Source organism: Euleptes europaea, chromosome 7 (assembly GCF_029931775.1).
Source record: "Euleptes europaea isolate rEulEur1 chromosome 7, rEulEur1.hap1, whole genome shotgun sequence".
Classification (NCBI taxonomy): Eukaryota; Metazoa; Chordata; class Lepidosauria; order Squamata; family Sphaerodactylidae; genus Euleptes; species Euleptes europaea.
In genome coordinates, this window is record NC_079318.1 from 2,768,267 (window position 1) to 2,790,300 (window position 22,034).

The window sequence follows — 22,034 nt, forward strand, 5'->3', positions numbered from 1 at the left end:
CTATGAATGGCCAATCAGTAAACTTGCTGCAGTTTTGGATAGAAGGGCTCATGGGCCTGACAAGGCCTCCAATATGGCTTGCCTCTGTGCCCATGGCCTTATTTCTAATAAGCTGAAGGCAAAGCATACCAAAGCACGGAAGAAGAGGCTACATTTGCACATTACAGTGGCACTATCTTGCACTTTGGACTTGTGGCATATTTGCCAGAAAGACCAGTGATTCAGGTTTTTAATGTTTATGTTACAGATGAAATAGTTTAGAACTTTCACAATGACTCTTAGTAGGTTTTTGTACACAGGCACCTGCATTTTGACACCTGATGACAGAAGAAAACTAATCCTCCTCTGGTAAGAGTCTCTATTTGAACAGGGGAAGTAAAAGATATAAAGCTCTTTTCTCCTTAGATCTAGAATACAGAGAACTGAGCAGAAGTCACCTTATCATAAAACTTCCCAGTATTACCTGTATAATGGGGACCAGCGTTAGTGTTTTAGGCACCTTGGATCTACAAGCCAAGCCTAATACTCACCTTGTAATTAACAGTTTCAGTTTCTATTGAGTCTACAGTTTAAAATCTTAGCATTAATACACACTTCACACACAATACTAGAACCCAACCTGTAGAAATGAATGAGTTATGCAAAAACAGTAAATTAAGTGAAGATACTTTAAATATTTTACACGCCTGGATTATATACAGGCAAGATCAAGGTACTATTAATTTAAGAGGTAGCCAACCTTGTTCTTCACTTTGGCCTGAAGATATACCTGTACAGTGATATGATAATTCTTGCTGCCAATGTAGATAAGTGATTTCTTTATTCTTTCTAATTAAAAAACCCCTTTATCCAAACAGATATTCAAGGCAACTCAAATCATTTAAAACAATTTGCTAAAATAAAAACCTAAAAAGCAGCGATACAGCATTGCCTAATATGTGAAAGTATTCCACCAAGGCTTGAAACAGACTAAAATACTGATCACAAACCCTTTCATTCAGCAATAGAGGCATCTAAACTTTGTTTTAATTTTCTGTGACTGACACTGGAACGGAAGTTCATATATATTTACTATCAACTTATAAGATCTAAATTTCAATAGTTTGGAAACAATTAACCACAATTTGAGACTGCCCACACATCTTTCTCACTTCCCCCTTCCCCTTACTTGTAATCACTGTATCTAATAGTAAACTGAGTAGCTTATATCAACTGTGCAGCCATACCACTCTCAAACAAGATAAGGGAGTTCTACAGATTCAGGGGCAGAAAAATGTGACTTGGTAACCAAAAGAAAAAAGACATCTTTCAAAAAAGAGCAGACTGATGGGGACTGAGTTTGTTCCTGGATTATAGAATGCTGAGAAAAGTTGAGTATCTGTGATTGGGATGGGGGAAGGGGAAATCAGCCTGCTCAAGTCCCTGCAGTCTTAAAAAAATCCCCAAGGATGAGACTTTCAGAGTGGGAGGGATTTCCAAATAGTTCTCTTCCTGTACTTCCCTTATGCATCTCTAGGTTTTTAATAACACAAAACAACTTCTATTCTAAGTGTACTTAAAGAGTCAGGAAGGTACAGTAGGCCAATGTGACCTGTTACCAGTTTTCTCACACCTCCCTTCCTTCCTGTTGTTTCCCCATCCTTTCCTCCCATTCATTTTGCTCCCTGAACCATGACTATTGTTTAAAACTCAGCATACTTCAAGGGCCTACAGAGAGACGATTTATGGAGCAGTATGTACATAAATCCGAACCACATACTCACATTATGTGCATGTGTACGTGAGCATATGCACACATACATGTATAGCAGAAACAAATCTGCTTCTAGGCAGTGGAAAGAATGAGAGTACCATGGAACAAAAAGTGAATAACGAGGTGCTGTCTTGTTTTCCAGCTACTGGGACAAACAATATCCTTGGAAACCAGATTACAATTTGCGTCTCCCAAGTCCACAAGCTCTACAAACAGTGAATACTTCCCTTCTTAGTTTGTTGTAAAGTGTTTGGCTCAATTCCTGCGTGGATTTGATTTAAATCACTAGTCAGTAAGACTAGATTTTAATCATGGTTTTCAACATAAAGATTCATTCTTGCTGGCATAATCTTAATATTTACAACCAGATTAAATTTTCATTTTTAGAATAATAACTAGGGGTGTTCCCCCCACCCCACAAAAAAAGCCCAGTAAAATTCAGATCTAATGGACCTGATTTTTTTTTCGGGAATCCCGGATATTTCCAAACCACCATATCAGAAAATCCAGGATTACGGAATAAATTCAGGACTATTAAACCCAAATTTGAATGTACTCCCCATCTGTAGCCCCTATCTCCCCCTCCCCTCACTTACCTCAACTCTGGCAGCGGGGGTGCCTCTGATTCCCATGTAGAAGCTGAAGGCCGTGGTGGTGGAGCTCTGCGCAGAGCCGCAAGTCTGGCTTGGCTGGGCTTGCAGCTCTGCACCCACCACGGGCTCTGAGTCCCACATGAAAGCTGAAGGCTGAGGTGGAGCCAACTAGCAGGTAAGTGAGGGGAGGGGGAAAGAGGGGATAAAAAAAAGGCGGTGGGGCCGAAGAGGCCCAAATCATGCTGAAAAAAATTGACATGATCTGGAATCCACTTTTCAGCTCCCTTTAAATTGCCACCTTTTTTTTGGGTAACACCCCCCTCCCGGAAAAATGCCAATAAGGTATTTTTCAAGGGGGGGGGGGTGTTGGTTCGGCTTTGCTGAATACACACCCTTAATAATAAATTTTCAGAATAGTTTTACAGTTATATCAGAAATTACTGATTTAGTTATACTATTAGAAATACATAAATAATTATGGAATTATTGTGAGGTGAACTATCTCCAGTTTCATTTGGGCCACCAGGCCTTGCATTTCTTTGTTGCAGTGTTCGAATTTTGCATGTATGCCGGCCTTACCCACAGGTAGAGGAACCTTCATTAAAATATTCCCAAACAGGGTCTCTTTTACAGAATGCTGCCATTATAGATACACCTCAAGCGATACACACTAAGATCCCAAGAGTTGTGGAGTAATCTGCTCTAAAGATTTCATTTTCATTCTTACTGCTTGCCCCTCCCTCCTCTCACATAGTCCTTGCGCAGATCTATTCCACTCCAAACAATCTTCTGTTCACTGGATTTCTTGAAACTTAGCACTTAAGAGGTTAATTAAGTGTATATAGATTTGCAAAGGAGCAATGGGATTAAGGTTTTTTCCTCAACTCTGTATGTTTATTTTATAACATTTTTGCTGTGAAAAAGAGGCAAGTTATCTTTGCAGATACAAATTCAGTTTTGAGAATTGCAAAACCAAGCATCTGTGATGTCTCCTAGATAGAAAAAATGCCCAAAATAGTCTTACAGAAACCTCTGGAAGAGCATGACATTGTGAATGGATTAATGGAATTCATGTACCAAAGAAGTTAGACATCGCATGAATATACAGCCTCATGCTACATAATTAAAAACTAATCCTTATTTCAAGATGAATAACCTCTGGACTATACTGTATCTTAAATAGCAAACTATTTAAACTATCGGTTCTTGTAGGAACCTACAAGAACCGATGAACTCTGACCGTGAAAGCCTTCGACATTATTTAAACTATCTTTAGATAGATTTTTCCTCAAAAAGCATTTTATTTTAAAAAATCCAATTTAAATTAAAAAAAACCTGATTTAAATCAGAAACGGTTTTTTTATTTTAAAAAATCATTGAGTTTTATCCACCCTGCTCATTTCTCTATAACTTTTCCATAGCACTTTTGTGCACAGTATTTGGTCTGTTTGTTTTTCGCTTTCAAGTCGCAGCCAACTTTTGGTGATCCTATACAGTTTTCAAGGCAAGAGACAGAAGTGATTTGCCATTGCCTGCCTCGGCATAGTGACTGGACATCCTTAGTGGTTTCCCCTCAAAGGACTAACCAGGGCTGACCCAGCTTAGCTTCTGAGATCTGGCCACGAGGGCAAACAAGCTATGGATTTTCTTTGTTACCTCTTTGTGCCTCCCTGGTGAAGCCTAGTTGCTGACCAGTTAAACTAGAAGCTATGAGAACACTTTCTATGAGATAAACAGTGATTCCGGCAAGTGATTTTATATCCTACAGCATGCAAAACCAAAGGTTAATAATACATCTATTCTTCAAGCTCTCTGCCAAGGCCAGGTTTGAGCTCTACGTGGCCTCTCTAAGGTTCACTCTGGTGGAGGGGGTGGGGGGGAGAAGTCCTGGAGCCATGCAGACAGAAACACAACAGTGGCTGAAAGGGGAATAATGGAGATGGAAGAGGATAGAAATTAAGCAGCGAAGTTAGATTCTCAAGTAGGAGTTATGGGCCTGTACCTATATGCCATACAGAAGTTTATAGGAACATATGGAGCAGATGGATTTGTAGAATTTTCCTATTTAAAGTTTCACTGTAAAGCCATTTATAGGTTTGATTCCCTTTTAGCTGGACAAGCCTAGGCATGTCTGGTCAAGAGACTCCTTCTGATTACATCTCTGGAAAATTATGTTTCTGGATTATTACGCTTCCGTCGTTTTACGCTTTTGTATTTTTCCAAACTGTTACCTAACAATGACTAGTCAGCAACAGCTGTCTAAAAACATTACCTAATGGTGTTGTATAATGTTATATTGGGTTTTTAAGTTTAAATATGAAAGAGTTATAGTATTATGTTGAAAATATATTCATTTTGATCGTGTTCTTTAGGAGATGAAGATGTTGGTAAAAACTAATCATTATAGAGGTATAACAAAGACACAAACTGACTGTTTAGTATATGTGCTGCTGGAAGAGGAACTTCTTATATAGTAGTATCCAGGAAATTTGGGGCCAAAGGAATACAGCAGTTGTGCGCAACCTCAGAGTGCATCTCAAAGATCAGATAGTCAGAAAAAACTGATCTTAAAAACATATAAAAGAAGGAGCTTTCTAGTCTACAGTCAGAGGTTCTTAGAGCTTCCAGATCTCCAACCTTTGTGTAGGTTGGATGCTCATGGATCTCTCCATTCCTTGCGTGGGATGTAAGCTCTCAGACCTTGAACCTTGCGTGGATTGAGGCTCTTAGAACTTTTCAGTCCTCATGGACTGGAGGAGCTTAGATCTTTCCAAGTCTTTGAGTAGACATGGAAGTTCTAAGAGCTCCCTCGCTCCCTTCTTATAAATCTCTCCATCCCTTATATGGAGACACTGAAATCTCCTTAATCCTTGCTTGGATTAGGAAGCTTTCACTAAAATCTATTAAGTCCTTACATGGGTTGAGAATAGAGGGCCTTAGAGGTCTCTACCCATCCTTCGCATGGACTGGGGACTCTCAGATCTCTCTAGTCCTGATGGACTGGAGAGTTTCACAGATGACATGATTGGGTAAAGTATGCCTACTTATTCTTATGATATTCTAGATACTTTGATTTAAAATACTTTTAACTAAATCAGATATTATTTACTGAACTAACCATTTTTACAGATTTCTGTAACTGTTGTATTTTCTGAATGAAATATTATTACTGTTTTAAGGTTTTAACTCTCATATAGAGGTATAAAATAGAGATTGTTTAAGATTGCTTGTAATATGAAACATGTTTAAGACTCATAATGTCTGAACTTTTGTAACATTTTAAGACTTTGTAACCATCTACATACATACATACATACTGTGTGTGTAAAGTGCCGTCAAGTCGCAGCCGACTTATGGCGACCCCTTTTTTTGGAGTTTTCAAGGCAAGAGACTAACAGAGGTGGTTTTGCCAGTGCCTTCCTCTGCACAGCAACCCTGGTATTCCTTGGTGGTCTCCCATCCAAATACTAACCAGGGCTGACCCTGCTTAGCTTCTGAGATCTGACGAGATCAGGCTAGCCTGGGCCATCCAGGTCAGGGCACATACATACTACATTATGTTAAGACTGTACATCCATATACATATTTTACATATTTTGAGGCAATTCAATAAAAAGCTTACTTCTTGTAAGAAATTAGTTGAGTTCTGCTTATTAGGTGTCTAACTGAATAAGATAACATACTTCTTCTCAGGAAGGGGTTGATTCTAAGAGCACAGGCACTGAAATGCACTGACCCGCTTCATAGGACCCAGAGGAGGATGGAGATCAGATTCCCAGTACTAGGCTAATCCAGAAGCCTAATTCCAGTTCTGGGAGCCCACATGAATCCACAAGAGCAAATGTGATATTGAGATGCGATATTAGATGCAAAGTTCTCAGTTTTCACATGGTAAGTTCTTTTTTTTTAATGAAGCAAATTTCTAGCCGTACATCTGCTAAGATAGGCTTGAATAATGTGAACAACAGCTGCTGAAATCTTAGATGCTTAAGCAGTGACTAAATCTGATCATTAATTGTTGGAGGGGAATCATCCTGATCCCACCTGGCAAGATCCCACCATGGGGTGACGTCATATCCTGACGTTTCCTAGGCAGACTTTTGTTTACGGGGTGGTTTGCCCATGCCTTCCCCAGTCATCTTCCCTTTACCCCCAGCAAGCTGGGTACTCGTTTTACCGACCTCGGAAGGATGGAAGGCTGAGTCAACCTTGAACCGGCTACCTGAAACCGATTTCCATCGGGATCGAGCTCAGGTCATGAGCAGAGCTTGGACTACAGTACTGCAGCTTACCACTCTGCGCCACGGGGCTCCTTGTCCTGCTTAACACATTCTTAATTAGGAGTTGCTATTTCCTGCTAGGCCTTAAGAGGACTCTAAATGCATTAGGTTTGAAGCCAATCAGCAAGAGACCCTCAAATGGGAACCCTGTATTACCAGATAATGTCCTGCATAGTGGTTAAGAGCGGCCAGCCCTGAATGGCCCAGGCAAGCTTGATTCCATCAGGTTCTGCGAGCTAAGCCTTGGTTAGAATTTGGATGGGAGACCATCCAGGAAGTCCAGGATTGCTACACAGAGGCAGGCAATTGCAAACCACCTCTGTTCATTTCTCCCCTTGAAAACCCTACAGCAGGCAGTACCACACCTTGGGGCGCAGTGGGATTACCAAGGGGGGCACTAAGAGGCAAGGGGGCAGCAGTGGGGTACTAGAGGTGGGGCCCTTCAACTGTGTTGTTCACTAATTTAGACTAGATCAAGCTATGGCACCATGCTGGCAAATTTGGTGGAAACTATCAGAATTTTTTTCCAGACTTTGAAGAGCTGGTACCACTGGATCAAGTTCATCAGTTTATTTGAATAAATTTCAACTAAAAAGTTTTAATTAGATTCTGAATAGATGTGCAATTAATTGTTATTGTTTTGAAATTTTATTGTTATTATCTTCTTTAGTGAGTCATGCAAACCCCTATTTTGAATAATGCTTTTTATAGGATAGGGTAGGGGACGCTGGGGCTGAGTTTGTGGAACCAAGGAGGAGGTGGCCCGAAAAGTTTGGGAACCACTGGGTTAGAGTGTCAGAAACCTACTCAAAACACCATTTGTGAGACCAAAACAGAAAAGGAGAAACTTTCTACACCACCCTGAGCACTGAGAAGAAAGGGGAGGATAAAACAGGGGGGGAAATAAATATTACCATGCTATTTCTTAGAATAGTGATTCTCAAACTTTAGCAACCCAGGGACCACTGTTTTGTTTTTTTGCAGATCTCCTAAGTCCTCTCCTACCAGGGATCACCATATGCCAGACAGTCTCCTTTTAAACAGCCATCTCTGTACACACCACCAAAGCCTTGTTCTTCCAGAGCACTCAGAACAATGCAGTGACAATCACATCAGCGACACTTAAAATTGTTTTTAAAGTAAAAAATTTTACATTGTGTGTACATGGCTCAATGGTTAGGTCTCATCTCAAACTGGTTCTATAGGACCACAACTCAGAAGTCACTGGCTCAATTGTTATCAGTATCAACAAAAATGACCAAAAAGATAGATGATTCAGCTTTACAACAGGTTAAGGTACTGGACACATAGATTTTATAAAATGCAGAGCCAGAGCAACATGGTGCCACACAGGGAAACATTCTGTGGAAGTCAACAGCCATCAGTAAAATTAAGGGCTTTCCTGAAGATCAATGCAAAAAACGGGGCACTTTTCTTGAAACTGACTTTGCACTGACTAGGATGAAGTGCAGTTGTCACTGATTATGGTTGTACTTCCCCTGGAAGAAGTCTGTAATCTCTGGGCTTCATAATGTTTTCTCTCTCCTTGTTAAAGAAGCCCACACTTTAAGGCAACAGTTGAAGTATTAACAAGGTATTTATTTATACCTGATTGTGCTTCACTAAACGGAGCCCAAAAAGGCCCTGGTCCAGCAAGAGGTCGCTCATTATTCCCTCCACTAGGATGGCGGCTGTGCTTCCTCCATGAATGTGGAGACGTTGGTGGGGATTGCTGTGGCGAAACAACTGGAGATGTGGACTCCTAATAAAACAAAAGAACTTTTAAAAATACCATACACTATTTAATAAAATAAATTTTCTATGAAGACTTACTGTGCTTACAATAATGTAAACAGTTTGTTTGAACATGTACAATCCTGCTAACAATGAAGGAATTATAATAACAAGCAGAGATCAGAATTTTTCACCCACTTTGATTAAACCAGGAGGAACAGCATGAGTATGCACTTCTCACCAAAGGAGTTATTCTACTCATCTTCACTTGTGGCACATACAAGCTTATCAGAACCCATCTCTCAACAGGTGGAAGCTCTTTTGTATAAATAGCAGTTCTGTACCCACATCCAAAAAATCTGAAGCCATACCTTAATGACACATAATATTGCAATATTTAAGACAGTTCCTGGCTTACAGTATAAACCACATTTTATATTGTCTATGTTAATGGTAAAAATATCCATATTAATAGTAAATTAACAGTGTAATCCTATACAAATTTATTCACATTTAAACTCATTATTTCAATGAGCTTAGACTGGAGTAACTACATAGGATTGCACTGCATATTACTCAACCGTAAGTTAAAACCATGCTTAAAGAATATGCTTAGAAGCAAAATCTGACTCATGATCATGTAACTGCTAATTAGGAATTTATTGTCTTCATCTAGATTTATCTATATATTTTACTGAGAACATTTTTATACCACCTCTCCAGGAACCTGCCCAAGGAGGCTTACCAAATAAAAAAACAAAACATTAAGATGAGAAAACAAGAGTAACTGGAAAAGACAATAATGCTAGGTAACGTTGAAGGCAGTAGGAAAAGAGGAAGACCCAACATGAGATTGGTTGACTCAATAAAGAAAGCCACAGCCACCAGTTTGGAAAACCTAAGCAAGGCTGTTAATGATAGGACATTCTGGAGGTCATTAATTCATAGGGTCACCATAAGTCACAAGCAACTTGAGTGAACATAACACAACACACTATTAAAATCCAGCATTATAAAAACCAACCCAACAGAAAAACACAAATAATAAAAACAGACCACTGACAGCTTAAAATAACTATTTCCAGACTAAAATAGTGTTAAAAATCAGCCCTTTAATTAAAAACCTAGGTGAAGAGAAATGGTTTGGCCTGGTGCTTAAAAAAAAAAAAATGTCAGCACCCAGACAGCCTCAAGGGGAAAAGCATTCCACAAATGAGATGCTGCTACTGGAAGAGCCCTGCCTCTGGTTGCCACCCTACTCACTTCAAATCAAATCAAATCACACCTTTATTTGGCATTAAGACCCTACTCACTTCTGAAGGAAGGGGCACAGAAAGCAGGGCTTGAAAAGTAGATCTTAACTGGCAGGTGGTACATTATGGGAGGAGGCTGTCCTTCAAGTACCGTGACCCCAAGTCATTAAGGGCATTAAAGATATGAACCCAGACTTTGAATTATGTCCAGAAACAAATAGCCAGTGCAGATTTTTCAGCATGGGGTGTGTGTGTTATCTAATCCCCGTAACCTGCCCCTGACAATAGTCTGGCTGCTGTATTTGCAACAAGTTGAATTTTCCAGACCATTTTCAGAGGCAGCCACACATAAAGCACGTTATAGTATTCTAACCTGGATGTTATAAGAGCATAGATCACTGTGGCCACACCATGCTTTCTGAGGGACTATCATTGCCAGCATATCACCCATGCTGATAAGAGCCACTATGTGTCACATAGGAGATCTTGGCCTAGGCCAGAATCCAGCAGAACCCCCCGCCCAGAAGCCTGTACCTTCAGTGCCAGCGCAACCCCCTCCAGGACAGGCTGACTCCTCAGTCCTCAAAAACCTTTGCCAACAATTTTGTAAGGTTTGCTTTCTGAATTTCTGGTAAAATACCTATGCCTTCCCCTAAGCCCAACAAACACCAGTCACACCTCTCAAATCCTGGGGCCTTGACAACTGCATCCCAGCAACATCACCGATAGAAAGCTACCTGCTGTGTCACAGACACTGAACCTATAAGAAGTGAGATTTTTTCCTGCTTTCCCTCAGCATTGTGACGCAGTCACAAAACCCACAAAACCTCTGGGATTTCCCCAGCTCTTCTCTGATCTTTCGCAAACCTGCTTTTCTCAGACGTTTTGGGTAAAATTGCAGCAAAACCTGGATGACTACCATGTGAGTGGGAAAGTACAGATTTCCGAGTCCCACCCAAACAGCAACCATCTATGTAGTGGGCTCCCTGAATTCTCAAGCTTTCATTTTAAAAAAATCTCTCTTGCAGAAATATTTCTGCAACAAAAGGAGCTAGAGACTTTTTTAAAATGAAAGCTGAGAATTCAGAGAACTTGAGACATATATATTGGTATACTGATATAATGTCATTCAATCTCCAATTTAAACAAAAACTGCCAAAGAAACCTGCTGTGTAGTAGCCCCATCACCACTGTACTGTCCTAGGAGCCACAATCAGCAACAGAAAAACTACACAAGCCTGTCCCCATGCGGAAAATACCTTACTCAAGGCTAAAAGCATCTGCAATTATTCCATTTGTCTCTGCTCTTCAGATAAATGTCTCAGAAAAGATCATACCACAGTGATATTTTAATGCAAAAAGCTAAACACATATGTAAAGAACAGAACTGCTTATTTATACATTTGACATAAGAAATACCCCTATGTTCTTTGAACATATTTAGATCTAAGAACATTTAGAAAAACAGATCTAAAGCACTAAGCAAGATGCCTCAAGGAAGTTTACTGGTAATCTAACTGCAGTAGTCTGAAACAATTTTAGTACATTTCCTGTTTAAAAAAATACACAGAGATACTATTTCCAACTCATGCAATTGTGTAATCATCTAGGCCAACTAAAAGAAAAAGAAAAAAGGACAGGAATATTAGTTTAACCAGAAGTATTAAAGCAATTACAACTTTACACCTAGAATAATAATAGACTAGAAGTAAATGAATGAAATTATTTCAAGGGTAATATCCAACACTTCTGCTATGTTTTGGCATAAATTTCTAGAATGCTATAAAACAGACTTAACCTAGAGGGCTGGACTAGATGACCCTGGAGGTCCCTTCTAACTCTATGTTTCTATGATCCTAGCTTGCAGTATAGTTCTTTGTATTTTACTATATAGAATACAATTCAAAAAATCTAGAGCTGGTCTTCATTTAATTACCTGTTGATCTGTTGATGGACGTTGTTGGACTACATCATGGCTCACAGAGCCTTTTTTCACTTGTATTCTGCCTGGAGGAGGAGGGGGAATTGCACCTGAATAGGAGGAGGAATTATCAGCATCTGAAGAATACAAGGACGAATGCCTCAGTTCCTGTTCATTCTTTGACATGACAAATCTGGGCAGGGGAAGGTCCTTGACTGTTAAAATAATGATAAAAATTATTATATGTTTAAATTACAAAATGCTTAGATAACCCAAAAATATGATTTTATTCAGAGTTGCTGTTAAGACACTTAATTTTAATGTCCCCATAAACTTTTATATTATGTTGGTAGTGAAAATCATATTTAAAGATTGAGATGTAATTAAAATTAGTGGTAATCATATTTTTAGAAACAGATAACAGCATCTTGAATTTTCTACATGAGTGTCATATAGTGATTATAGTATCAAACCAGGATCTGGGAGACCCAGGTTTCAATCTCCACTCCGCCATAGAAGCTTGCTGGGTGACTTTGGGCTTGCCTAGTCTACCGCATGAGGTTGTTGTGAGGAAATAAAGGAGGAGAAAATGATGTAAGCTGCCTTGGGTCCCTACTGGGGAATAAGACGAGTTATAAATTAAGTAAATAAGTAAAAAATAAAATAGAAGCAGGCCTAAGCATGTTAGAAACTGGCATGGGACAATTTTTATTGTTTTGGAATCAGCCATATTATGAGAAACGTTTCTCACAAGTTCTCCTTATAAGAGAATTATTCATGAAAAGCTGCTAAATCTATGGTATTGTGAGAGTTCCCTCTCTCTGAGTCCAATTCTCCAAATCAATTGCTCAGACGTTGATACAGAAACAAAGGATTTATTGAAGACATCAGGAGATGAGACAGGCACAGGTAGAAAGTTGCAAGTGAGGGGCATATCGGGTTTACAGAATATATTGACTCCAGGGCACTGGGGTTCACACTTATTGTTATGGGAAGTTACAAGCTTGGCATAATACAAAACATCAAACGAGTCCCAGGAAGTCTGCTGAAGCTATCACACTTCCAAGGCCGCATCGGCCTGAGGGAGTACTGACAGGAAGAACAGCGGGGGGGAGATACTTGGGGCAATCAGGCCAGGCGCCTGGGACCAGAAGGTGTGAACTGCTTTTACGAGTTCACTGATAACAAAGCAGGTGATAGAAAGCAGAGACACAGAGTCAGAGACACAGAGACCCTCACATTCTGCCCCCCTTAAGGCCCCTCTCCCGCGTCCTCGGGAGGACGAGGCTTATCGGGATAAGCGAGGTGGAATTCTCGGACCAAGCGAGGGGCCGCCATGTGGGGTGCGGCCACCCACTCGTCGTGCGCGGACCCAAGGTTTTTCCAACGAACAAAGTAATACAGTTTTCCCTTCTTCCATTTGGAATCTAAAACCTTGGACACTTCCAAATGGGTATCCCCTCCCACCACGGTAGGAATCTCGTGTTCGGGAGGGGGGTGGAACTGGGGAGCTGCCACATAGGGTTTGAGGAGGCTTATATGAAAGACGGGATGGACTCCCTTGAGGGTCTTTGGGAGGTCTAGTTCCACGGTAACCTCGTTGATCACTCTGGTAATGGGGAAAGGTCCCACATAACGGTCGCTGAGTTTTTTGCAGGGACGAAGAGAGCGGAGGTTTTTGGTGGACAGATAAACTTGCTCCCCCACCTTAAGTTCCCATCCCGGAGACCGGTGTTTGTCCGCCTGTTCCTTGTACTTGCTTTTTGCCCTCTCAAGGTTTTTGAGCAGCCACGGCCAGGTAGATTGAACTACCTGAATCCACTCCTGAAGATCAGGGGTGGACTGGAGATCTGGCGTGACGGGGGCGGAACCGAAAGGACCGAATTCCGTCCCGTATATTACTTGGAAGGGACTAAAGCCGGTAGAGGAATGGGGCGCGTTGTTGTACGCATATTCGGCAAATGGCAGCAGGTCCACCCAGTCGTCCTGGTGAAAATTTACATAGCAACGCAAATAACATTCTACCACCGCGTTTACACGTTCAGTTTGACCATCAGTTTGGGGGTGATAGGCGGAAGAGAGGCCCTGTTCCTCCACCCCCATCAATTTTAGGAAGGCTCGCCAGAATTTGGCTACAAACTGGACCCCCCGGTCGGAGAGGACCTTCCTCGGGATCGAGTGTAGTCTGAGGACGTGCGTGACAAATAGTTTGGCCAAGCCCTGGGCCGAAGGAAGACCCGCACATGGAACGAAATGGACCTGTTTGGAAAAAAGGTCCGTGATTACCCAAAGAACCGTCTTTCCCCGACTGGGGGGTAGGTCGGTGATAAAATCCATGGCTATGACTTCCCAGGGACGGGAGGGGTTCTCAAGCGGTTTGAGAAGCCCGGGGGGTTTTCCCATCCGTTTCTTGGCTGTGGCGCAAGTGGGGCAGCTGCGCACATACAATTCCACATCGGATCTCATACCGGGCCACCAGAATTGCCTCCTTACTAGGTGAAGAGTCTTTATGAAGCCAAAATGACCCGCCAACCTGGCACCATGTACGAGTCCCAACACCTCTTTGCGAAGGGAAGATGGGACATATAGCTTTCCCCCTTGTACCCACCAGGTGTTTGTTCGTTCCATGCCAGTGGGGAGGAGATGGTGCTCCTCCTCCTGTAAGGAGGCGTTCTGGAGCCGTTGTTGGAAAGCTTCCGGGATACCCTTGAGAGTAGGGGGGGTTCCTGGTTGATGGGCTTGGGACCGGGTAGTGACGGCTAAGCTTGGGACCTCCCCCCGCTGCTCGGGAGTGAACAGGGAGTCGACCGGGCGATCGAAATCGTTGCGATACTGGGGAAGTCGTGACAGAGCATCGGCTAGGGCGTTTTCTTTGCCAGGGACATGTTTGAGGGTGAACCGGAATTTGGCGAAAAATTGAGCCCACCGAATCTGTTTGGCGTTGAGCTTTCTAGCTCCCTTGAGAGCCTCAAGATTTTTGTGATCGGTACACACCTCAAATGGCAGTTCGGCTCCTTCTAAAAAGTGCCTCCATATGGTGAGGGCATGTTTGACCGCTGCCGCCTCCTTCTCCCAAATAGCCCAGTTGATTTCGGACTGGGAAAACTTCTTGGAGAAGTAGGCGCATGGTCGCAACCGCCCCCCTTCATCCCTTTGCAATAGGGCCCCGCCCATGGCCACATCCGAGGCATCCACTTGCACCACAAAAGGCTTGGTGCAATCCGGGTGAGCCAAAACGGGCTCGGACGAAAAAAGTAGCTTTAAACGTTCAAAAGCCTGCTGGCATTGGGGGGACCATTGCAAACGGGCCGAGGGAAGCGCGGCGCTAGCCCCCTTGTCTTTGGTACGTAACAGGGCAGTGAGGGGAAGCGCAACTTGGGCAAAGTTAGGAATGAAGTTGCGGTAAAAGTTGGCGAACCCCAAAAACTGCTGGAGTTGGCGGCGGGTAGTGGGGGTTTCCCAATCCCGTACTGCTTGGACCTTAGCGGGGTCCATTTCCAAACCCTGGTGGGAGATCACGTACCCAAGGAAAGTAATGGAAGGTTGGTGGAATTCACATTTGGACACTTTAGCATACAGTTTGTGCTCCCGCAGCCGCTGGAGCACGTCTCAAACCAGACGCACATGTTCTTCCATGGTTTCAGAGTAAATAAGGATGTCATCGAGAAATACCACCACCCCCCGAAACAGCAAATCATGTAAAACCTCATTAATCAATTGCATAAAAACACTGGGAGCCCCCGAAAGTCCGAACGGCATGACTAGGTATTCAAACATTCCAAAACAGCTGGGAAAGGCCGTTTTGGGTTCGTCTCCTTCTTTAATGCGAATGCGGTGGTATGCTTCCACCAAGTCCAGTTTGGTGAAGATTCGGCCCTCCTTTAATTGTGCTAGAAGGTCGGGAATAAGAGGGAGAGGGTAAGCGTTAGACTGGGTGACTGCGTTTAGCCTACGAAAGTCAATACACAGTCTTAGATCTCCCGTCTTTTTCTTCACAAAGAAGGCTGGGGCCGAATAAGGAGCCTTGGAAGGGCGTATGAAACCCCTCGCCAAGTTGGCATCCAGATAGTCCCGTAACACCGCCTTCTCACTAGGGCTCATGGGATAGACCTTCCCTTTAGACAGCTTGCCTTCCCCCACAATTTCAATGGCACAGTCCGTCTCTCTGTGAGGAGGTAGTTCGTCACATTCTCTTACATCAAAGACATCCGCAAACTGCGAGTATTCGGTGGGCAGTTGAGAAGGAACGGAGGCTGGGGTGGGGGACCCTACCAATGCGGCGGCCGGAGTCCTGAGTACCCGTTCCTTGTCATGTAACCCACAGGGGTTTTCGGGAAACGAGAGCACCCGTTTAACCCAGTCGATGGAGGGGTTGTGTCCCCGTAGCCAGTTCATCCCTAACACCACTGGGGCTACAATAGGGGCGATGGTAAAATACAAGCGTTCCCAATGTTCCCCCACAGACATAATCACGGCTGCAGTTCTGTGGGTCACTGGGCCCCGTTTAAAATCGCTCCCGTCCATTTGGGAGAAGCGGAGGGGTCCCGGAAGCCGCTTGCGCCGGACTCCCAGTTTCTTGGCAGCTTCCTCACTAATCATGGTGCGGGCACACCCCGAGTCAACCAAAGCGGGGAATTCTAAACTGGGACCCCCTATGGGTAGGGACAGGTGAACACGCACATACACATTGTCCTCTTGGGCGCTTACCATCGGTGGAGCTCCTTGCACAACGACAGGGGCGGTCTGCTGCGGAGCCCCCTCTACAGCAGACCGACGGCGTTTTTTGCCGGCTGTTCCCACTCTTCCTCCTCGCTGGAAGAGGGGGACGGAGTGGTGGCGCTCGGGGATCCGTCCGAATCAAAAGTAGTATTTGTAATCCGGGACCCCGTTGGGCCTGTAGAGGTGGAGATCACATCCTGGGGGCGCGCATGGAGGGCGGAGGGTGCGCCGGAACGTCGGCCCGGTGGTCCGCTCCTGCGGCGGGGCTGGTCCTCGGCAGCCGCCTTCTGCGGTTCGGTCGGGGCTTGGCGAGGGGGGTTGGGACGACCCGAACGAGAGGGGCATTGCGACGCAAAGTGTCCCTTTCCCCCGCAGGTCAGGCAGACACCGGTCTCAAAACGCTTGCGGCGTTCAGCGGCCGAGGGACCCCCGCTCCCTCCCGGTCGGAAGTCTCGGCCCCGGTCACTCCGGGGTCTCGGGTCTCGTCCGATGCGCTGCTTAGACAAATTCAGAAGTTGTTTACGATTCTCAATGTCCGCAGCATGGCGAACCCAGCCTTCCACATCCGGGGGGTTCCCTTGCATGAAGGCCCAATGTTGGAGGTCCGGGTTGAGACCCTCCCTGAAACACTGTACCAGAGTGGCCTCACTCCAGTCCAGAATACGGCTAGCCAGCGACTGGAACTCACTTGCATACTGCGCCACCGACTTGGTCCCTTGGCGCAGTTGCATCAGGGAGGCTTTAGCCCGCTCGCCCAGAGTCGGGTCCTCAAAGCGGTTTCGGAGTGCTACCATAAACTCGTCCAGGGTTCGCAGCACCGGCGAGCGGAGTTCATACTGCAACACCATCCAGGCGGCCGCCTCCCCTTGCAGTAAGGAAGCCACATACTGCACCCGGGACTCCTCGGAGGTGAAGGTCCGACCTTGTTCCCGCATAAAAATGTCTACTTGGACCATAAAAAAGGTCAACTGATCCCCTGAACCGTCATACGTGACTTTCAGGTCCCGACGGGACGGGAGGCTAGGAGGTGCGGGAGGAGCTGCCGGCGCCCCATCCGGGAGATTGCCGGCGGGCGGTTGCACTTTCAGTGCATCGAGGGCCGCTGCCATCTCACCCATCACACGCTGCATGGTCTCCATCTGCTCTTGCATGGCTTGGCGGTCCTCCTGCCACTGCCGCCGTTCCTCCTCCATAACAGCCTCCTTGCGTGCCGGATCCCCCTCGAGTCCCGTACTGGGGAAGGCCAACCGGCGTTCCTTCGCCGCAGTCCGTGAGAGAGACCAACCTTTGGGAGAGTCCAGCCAGTTGTTGAAGAATCCCCGGGGGCGTCCTTCTCGGCCCTGGTCGGGGATGGGACCCCTAGGTTTCTTTGGCTTGGCGCCCTCCTCCTTGGGGTCCGGTTTGTCCGGCACCTCTGGTTCCTCCGGTACATCTGGGGTAGGGGTGGTTTCCTCGTCGGCTGACATTCTGTCCCACTAGGTACAGCTGCAGTCCGAGAGGCAAGGACTTGCAACTTAATGTGAGAGTTCCCTCTCTCTGAGTCCAATTCTCCAAATCAATTGCTCAGACGTTGATACAGAAACAAAGGATTTATTGAAGACATCAGGAGATGAGACAGGCACAGGTAGAAAGTTGCAAGTGAGGGGCATATCGGGTTTACAGAATATATTGACTCCAGGGCACTGGGGCACTGGGGTTCACACTTATTGTTATGGGAAGTTACAAGCTTGGCATAATACAAAACATCAAACGAGTCCCAGGAAGTCTGCTGAAGCTATCACACTTCCAAGGCCGCATCGGCCTGAGGGAGTACTGACAGGAAGAACAGCGGGGGGGAGATACTTGGGGCAATCAGGCCAGGCGCCTGGGACCAGAAGGTGTGAACTGCTTTTACGAGTTCACTGATAACAAAGCAGGTGATAGAAAGCAGAGACACAGAGTCAGAGACACAGAGACCCTCACAGGTATGAGCTGATATAGATGGAGATCACAAATACAGATGGAATATACTGGACAAAGTCGCAAAACAGCCACATTTTAATAACCCAGAAATTACGTTTTAATACGATTTCAAAGCTTACCTGTATTTAAGCTTTCCATTCGTAGAGGAAGCCCAGACTGAGCTACTGCAATAAGTTTCAGAGCAATGTAGAATTGGCTTCTTCCAAAGTATCCCAGTCTTGTTGCTCCACAAAGTTCCATGATCTGGTGAAAACCAAAAATGTCTAAAATGAAATTATATTTTTGCATGGAGCTTGGTATTCTTCAAGCTCTTTCACCAAAACCAACAGCATCACAGTACCACTGATAATATTTGTAATAAAATCAGTTGCAACTTCTGGGTTTGCATTTTCTTCCATTACTGTGGATAGTTTTTCTGCAGCTCTGTACAAATGCTATACTAATGTCTGTGTGTACATAATGGACAATTAGAAGTTCTAAATGTGCAGTCTAGTGTTTCAAAGAAAAAGTTGGATTTAGAATCCCAGGCAATGAGAAACCACCTCCAAAAGTCTCTTGCCTTGAAAACACTACCGGGTTGCCGTAAGTCAGCTGTGACTTGACAGCACTTTCCACCACGACCACTAGTGATGTCCGCTTGTAAAAGGTTTGAAGAGATTAAACTTTTAAGTCATTATCAAGCCATACAAATACCTTTTATTAAGCCAAACTGAAGTAACACTACACAATGTGCAAGCCCTGAGCCACTCACTGTATTCTATATCTACCTGCACTTTGGTGGAGCACTGTATCTCATCAATTTTATCTCAGCCACCAGCAACCACCATGTATGAGAATTGTGCATACATTATTTTATATTTAATTATTCCACATCTGTACTTCTTTTACCCTAACTGCACTGTGTGGTGGAAAAGAATCCCATCCTCTTTTGTAATTTATCCTTAATTTTACTGGCTTTTATTCTTAATACTACCTATCTACATTTTTTCCTTATAATTTGTTTGCTCTTTTGTTTCTAGTTCTTTTGTGCTTAGTTCCGCTTCCTCTCTCCCGCATTATAACTGTGATGGCTTATGGCCTTTAACATGCAGTACAAAAGGGATGCTTAGGTTCAGGGATGGTCAACTGTCCACAGAACAAATCTACACCCAGTGACCTACCTAAGCTTGTTCAAAACTTCACCCAAAAGGAGAAAACATGTTAAATATCCCCACCATAAAATACAGATTTTGCCATTGCTGTTGCACCTACTTCATAATATTTATCATGGCTGTTCCATATCTGTGCAATAAATCACCAGTACAGACACCCATAGCAAAGATACAATTAGTAGGATCTTACACCCATTCAAGCATGGGGGAGTATTTGGGAAACACCTGCTAGCTGGCCAATAGCAGCTGAATACCACTTGGAAGAAGAAGGTGAAACAAAGTCAGCACAAGTATTTTAAAAGCCTGGGCATGGCCTTGGGCACAAGCCCAAGGGCTCATGGCCCTTGGTTTTCAGCCTGGAGCATACAATAGGCAGCTCAGTGAATGAGAAGCCACCCAGGATGTGTGTGATCTATCTTGTTAAAATTATGTTGTTTTGGAAATCACTTGTCAATCATTTGGATCTCTTTGGGGGATAAAGCGGCATTAAAATGCCCTAAACATAAACCTCTGAAACATTTATTCTCAAGAAAGGAATCCATAAGTGTCTCCACAAGGTCTTTGACACACATTGTAACACAATTACTAAATTAGATTAACTATTCTACTACATTTCACTTAGATGAATAACCAAAGCAAAAGCGCATTAAAGAGCTCGATTATAACAGCACTACTTTCCGTGTTCGTTGCGTCTGTTCATCCCAGTTCTTCGGAATACCCACTCCACGTGGTCTGCCTGCCTATACATATTATCTGACAACTCCTCGTCTCTGTAGAGCTTTTTGCTTGGCTAGATTGAATGCTAATCCTTCTATGGTAATGCAGGGCAAAATTCTGAATATACCATACTCAGACAGGATCTGCCCTTGCTCTTCTGGCTCTATTGACACATTAGCCCATGCCCTTTTGGAATGCCGCTTTTACGAGGAACTTCGATCGCACTATATTTCCCCCCTTTTAATATACAAATCCAATGCCTCTGTGACTGACATAATGCCTTTTTTACTAAGTGACAGGGACCCCAAGGCTACATTGTCAGTGGCAAGATTTGTTTCAGTCCTTATATCCCTCCAACACTAGATATATGCTGCTCAAGATCAATTGATCAAGGAGCTTCTAAGGGATAAAAGGAAAGGAATAACCAAAGCTCAAAACTATAATCCGTACTGTACAGTATTCGTTTACTTCATTTACAGTCCACCTTTCTTACTGAGACTCAAGGCAGATTGCACAGTTAAAATCAATACAATTAGAACTGTGAAGTGGCAAAATAATAGTAGCTTCTGTAAGAGTGTATTGGAAAGCTCCATTTTTATGTTCTTGTTTTGTCTGTAGGTATATAAAGTACGCACCCATGTTAAAAGTATAATGACATTCCTGAGGGTTTTTTAACATTTTATTTTCAGTGGCTTGACAAAAATTGGAAACTATACCTAGTGAGCTTTCTGTGCCACCTATGTTTTGATGTACAGATAACAAAGTTCCAGTTTGATGAGGAGCAAATAAACATGACCCAGAACTTTTAAAAACTACTTCCTTTATCTGATGCACTCACAATCCATCTCTCTACTTGAGTTGTAACTTTCTAAAAATACTCAGCTAAATTCTTCAGTTTTGAATGAATGTAAGGTTAAATTCACATAAACTTATTTAAATGTAGAACATTTACTGCTTTATAGTGCAATCCTAAAGAGAGCTACTCCAGTCTAAGCCCATTCATTTCAATGGGTTTAGACTGGAGTAACTCTGTTTGGGACCACACTGTTACACATTATAAATGAAATGTTGTGTGTCTATTTTACTATCTGTTATTATGTATCTGCCCTAACCTGGATGGCACAGGCTAGCCCGATCTTGCCAGAACTCAGAAGGTAAGTAGGGTCAGCCCTAGTTAGTATTTTGATGGGAGACCCCCCAAGGAAGTCTAGGGTCACTACGCAGAAGCAGGCAATGGCAAACTATCTCTGAAAGTCTCTTGCCTTGAAAACTCCATGAGGGGTTGCGATAAGTCTGCTCCAACCTGACGGCACTTTCCACCACCATTATGTGCCCATGTACCTCACCAGAATAATTTCAGTCGCACCAGGCCACACACCTGCTGAGCTCAACTTCCTAACCTTCATACTGCTCAGCTGTGACCCTAAGAGGGTTTCTACAAACTCTCCTGGACTGAACAGAAGCCAAAATTCCCATGTCTGCCTATTTCCCTTGAGCCTTATACTTAACAACAGAAATTTACACTTGCTGGGACAGCTATAAAGCTCTACTGGATGAAACTTTTGCTGTTCATTGGAGCTCTCATGCTGCTCTGATGAACTTTCATTCAGTCTGGGTTGCAACACTGGCTGTCATTTGACTGTGCCTTGATATCAGATTTTACTTCACTCTGGAGACAGAGTCTAAGTCAACTTGAATTAACAGATATCCAGTAAAATTAATCAGCATTAGCTGAATGTTGGTCAGATGATCTGTACAATGGACAAATCACAGACACTGAGCCAGAATATCTAGACTACGAAATAAAACAGGCGCTTTGTATAGTGACCATCCTGGGACTTCCCATACATGATTCTCCATGACTTTCCCCATATGTCTTGCTATGTCTAAAGGCTACTTCACATCTACCATTTTTCTGACCTAGCACAAATGGACACAGTGTGTGAAAATC

The 22,034-nt window shown here is 43.7% G+C and overlaps 1 protein-coding gene across 7 annotated transcripts in view; it reads right to left on the reverse strand.

Moving 5' to 3' along the window:
- REPS1 (RALBP1 associated Eps domain containing 1) overlaps positions 1 to 22,034 on the reverse strand; it is a 55,059-nt gene that overhangs the window by 30,000 nt on the left and 3,025 nt on the right. For 5 of the 7 annotated variants that reach the window (XM_056852916.1, XM_056852915.1, XM_056852914.1 and 2 more), the window contains exons 2-4: positions 18,335 to 18,458; positions 11,550 to 11,749; positions 8,235 to 8,388 (exon numbers count right to left, since the gene is read on the reverse strand). In XM_056852916.1, coding sequence (XP_056708894.1) covers positions 8,235 to 8,388; positions 11,550 to 11,749; positions 18,335 to 18,458 — 478 coding nt within the window. The remainder of the gene's footprint in view (positions 1 to 8,234; positions 8,389 to 11,549; positions 11,750 to 18,334; positions 18,459 to 22,034) is intronic. The other 2 variants (XM_056852920.1, XM_056852919.1) reach the window with 2 other exon arrangements.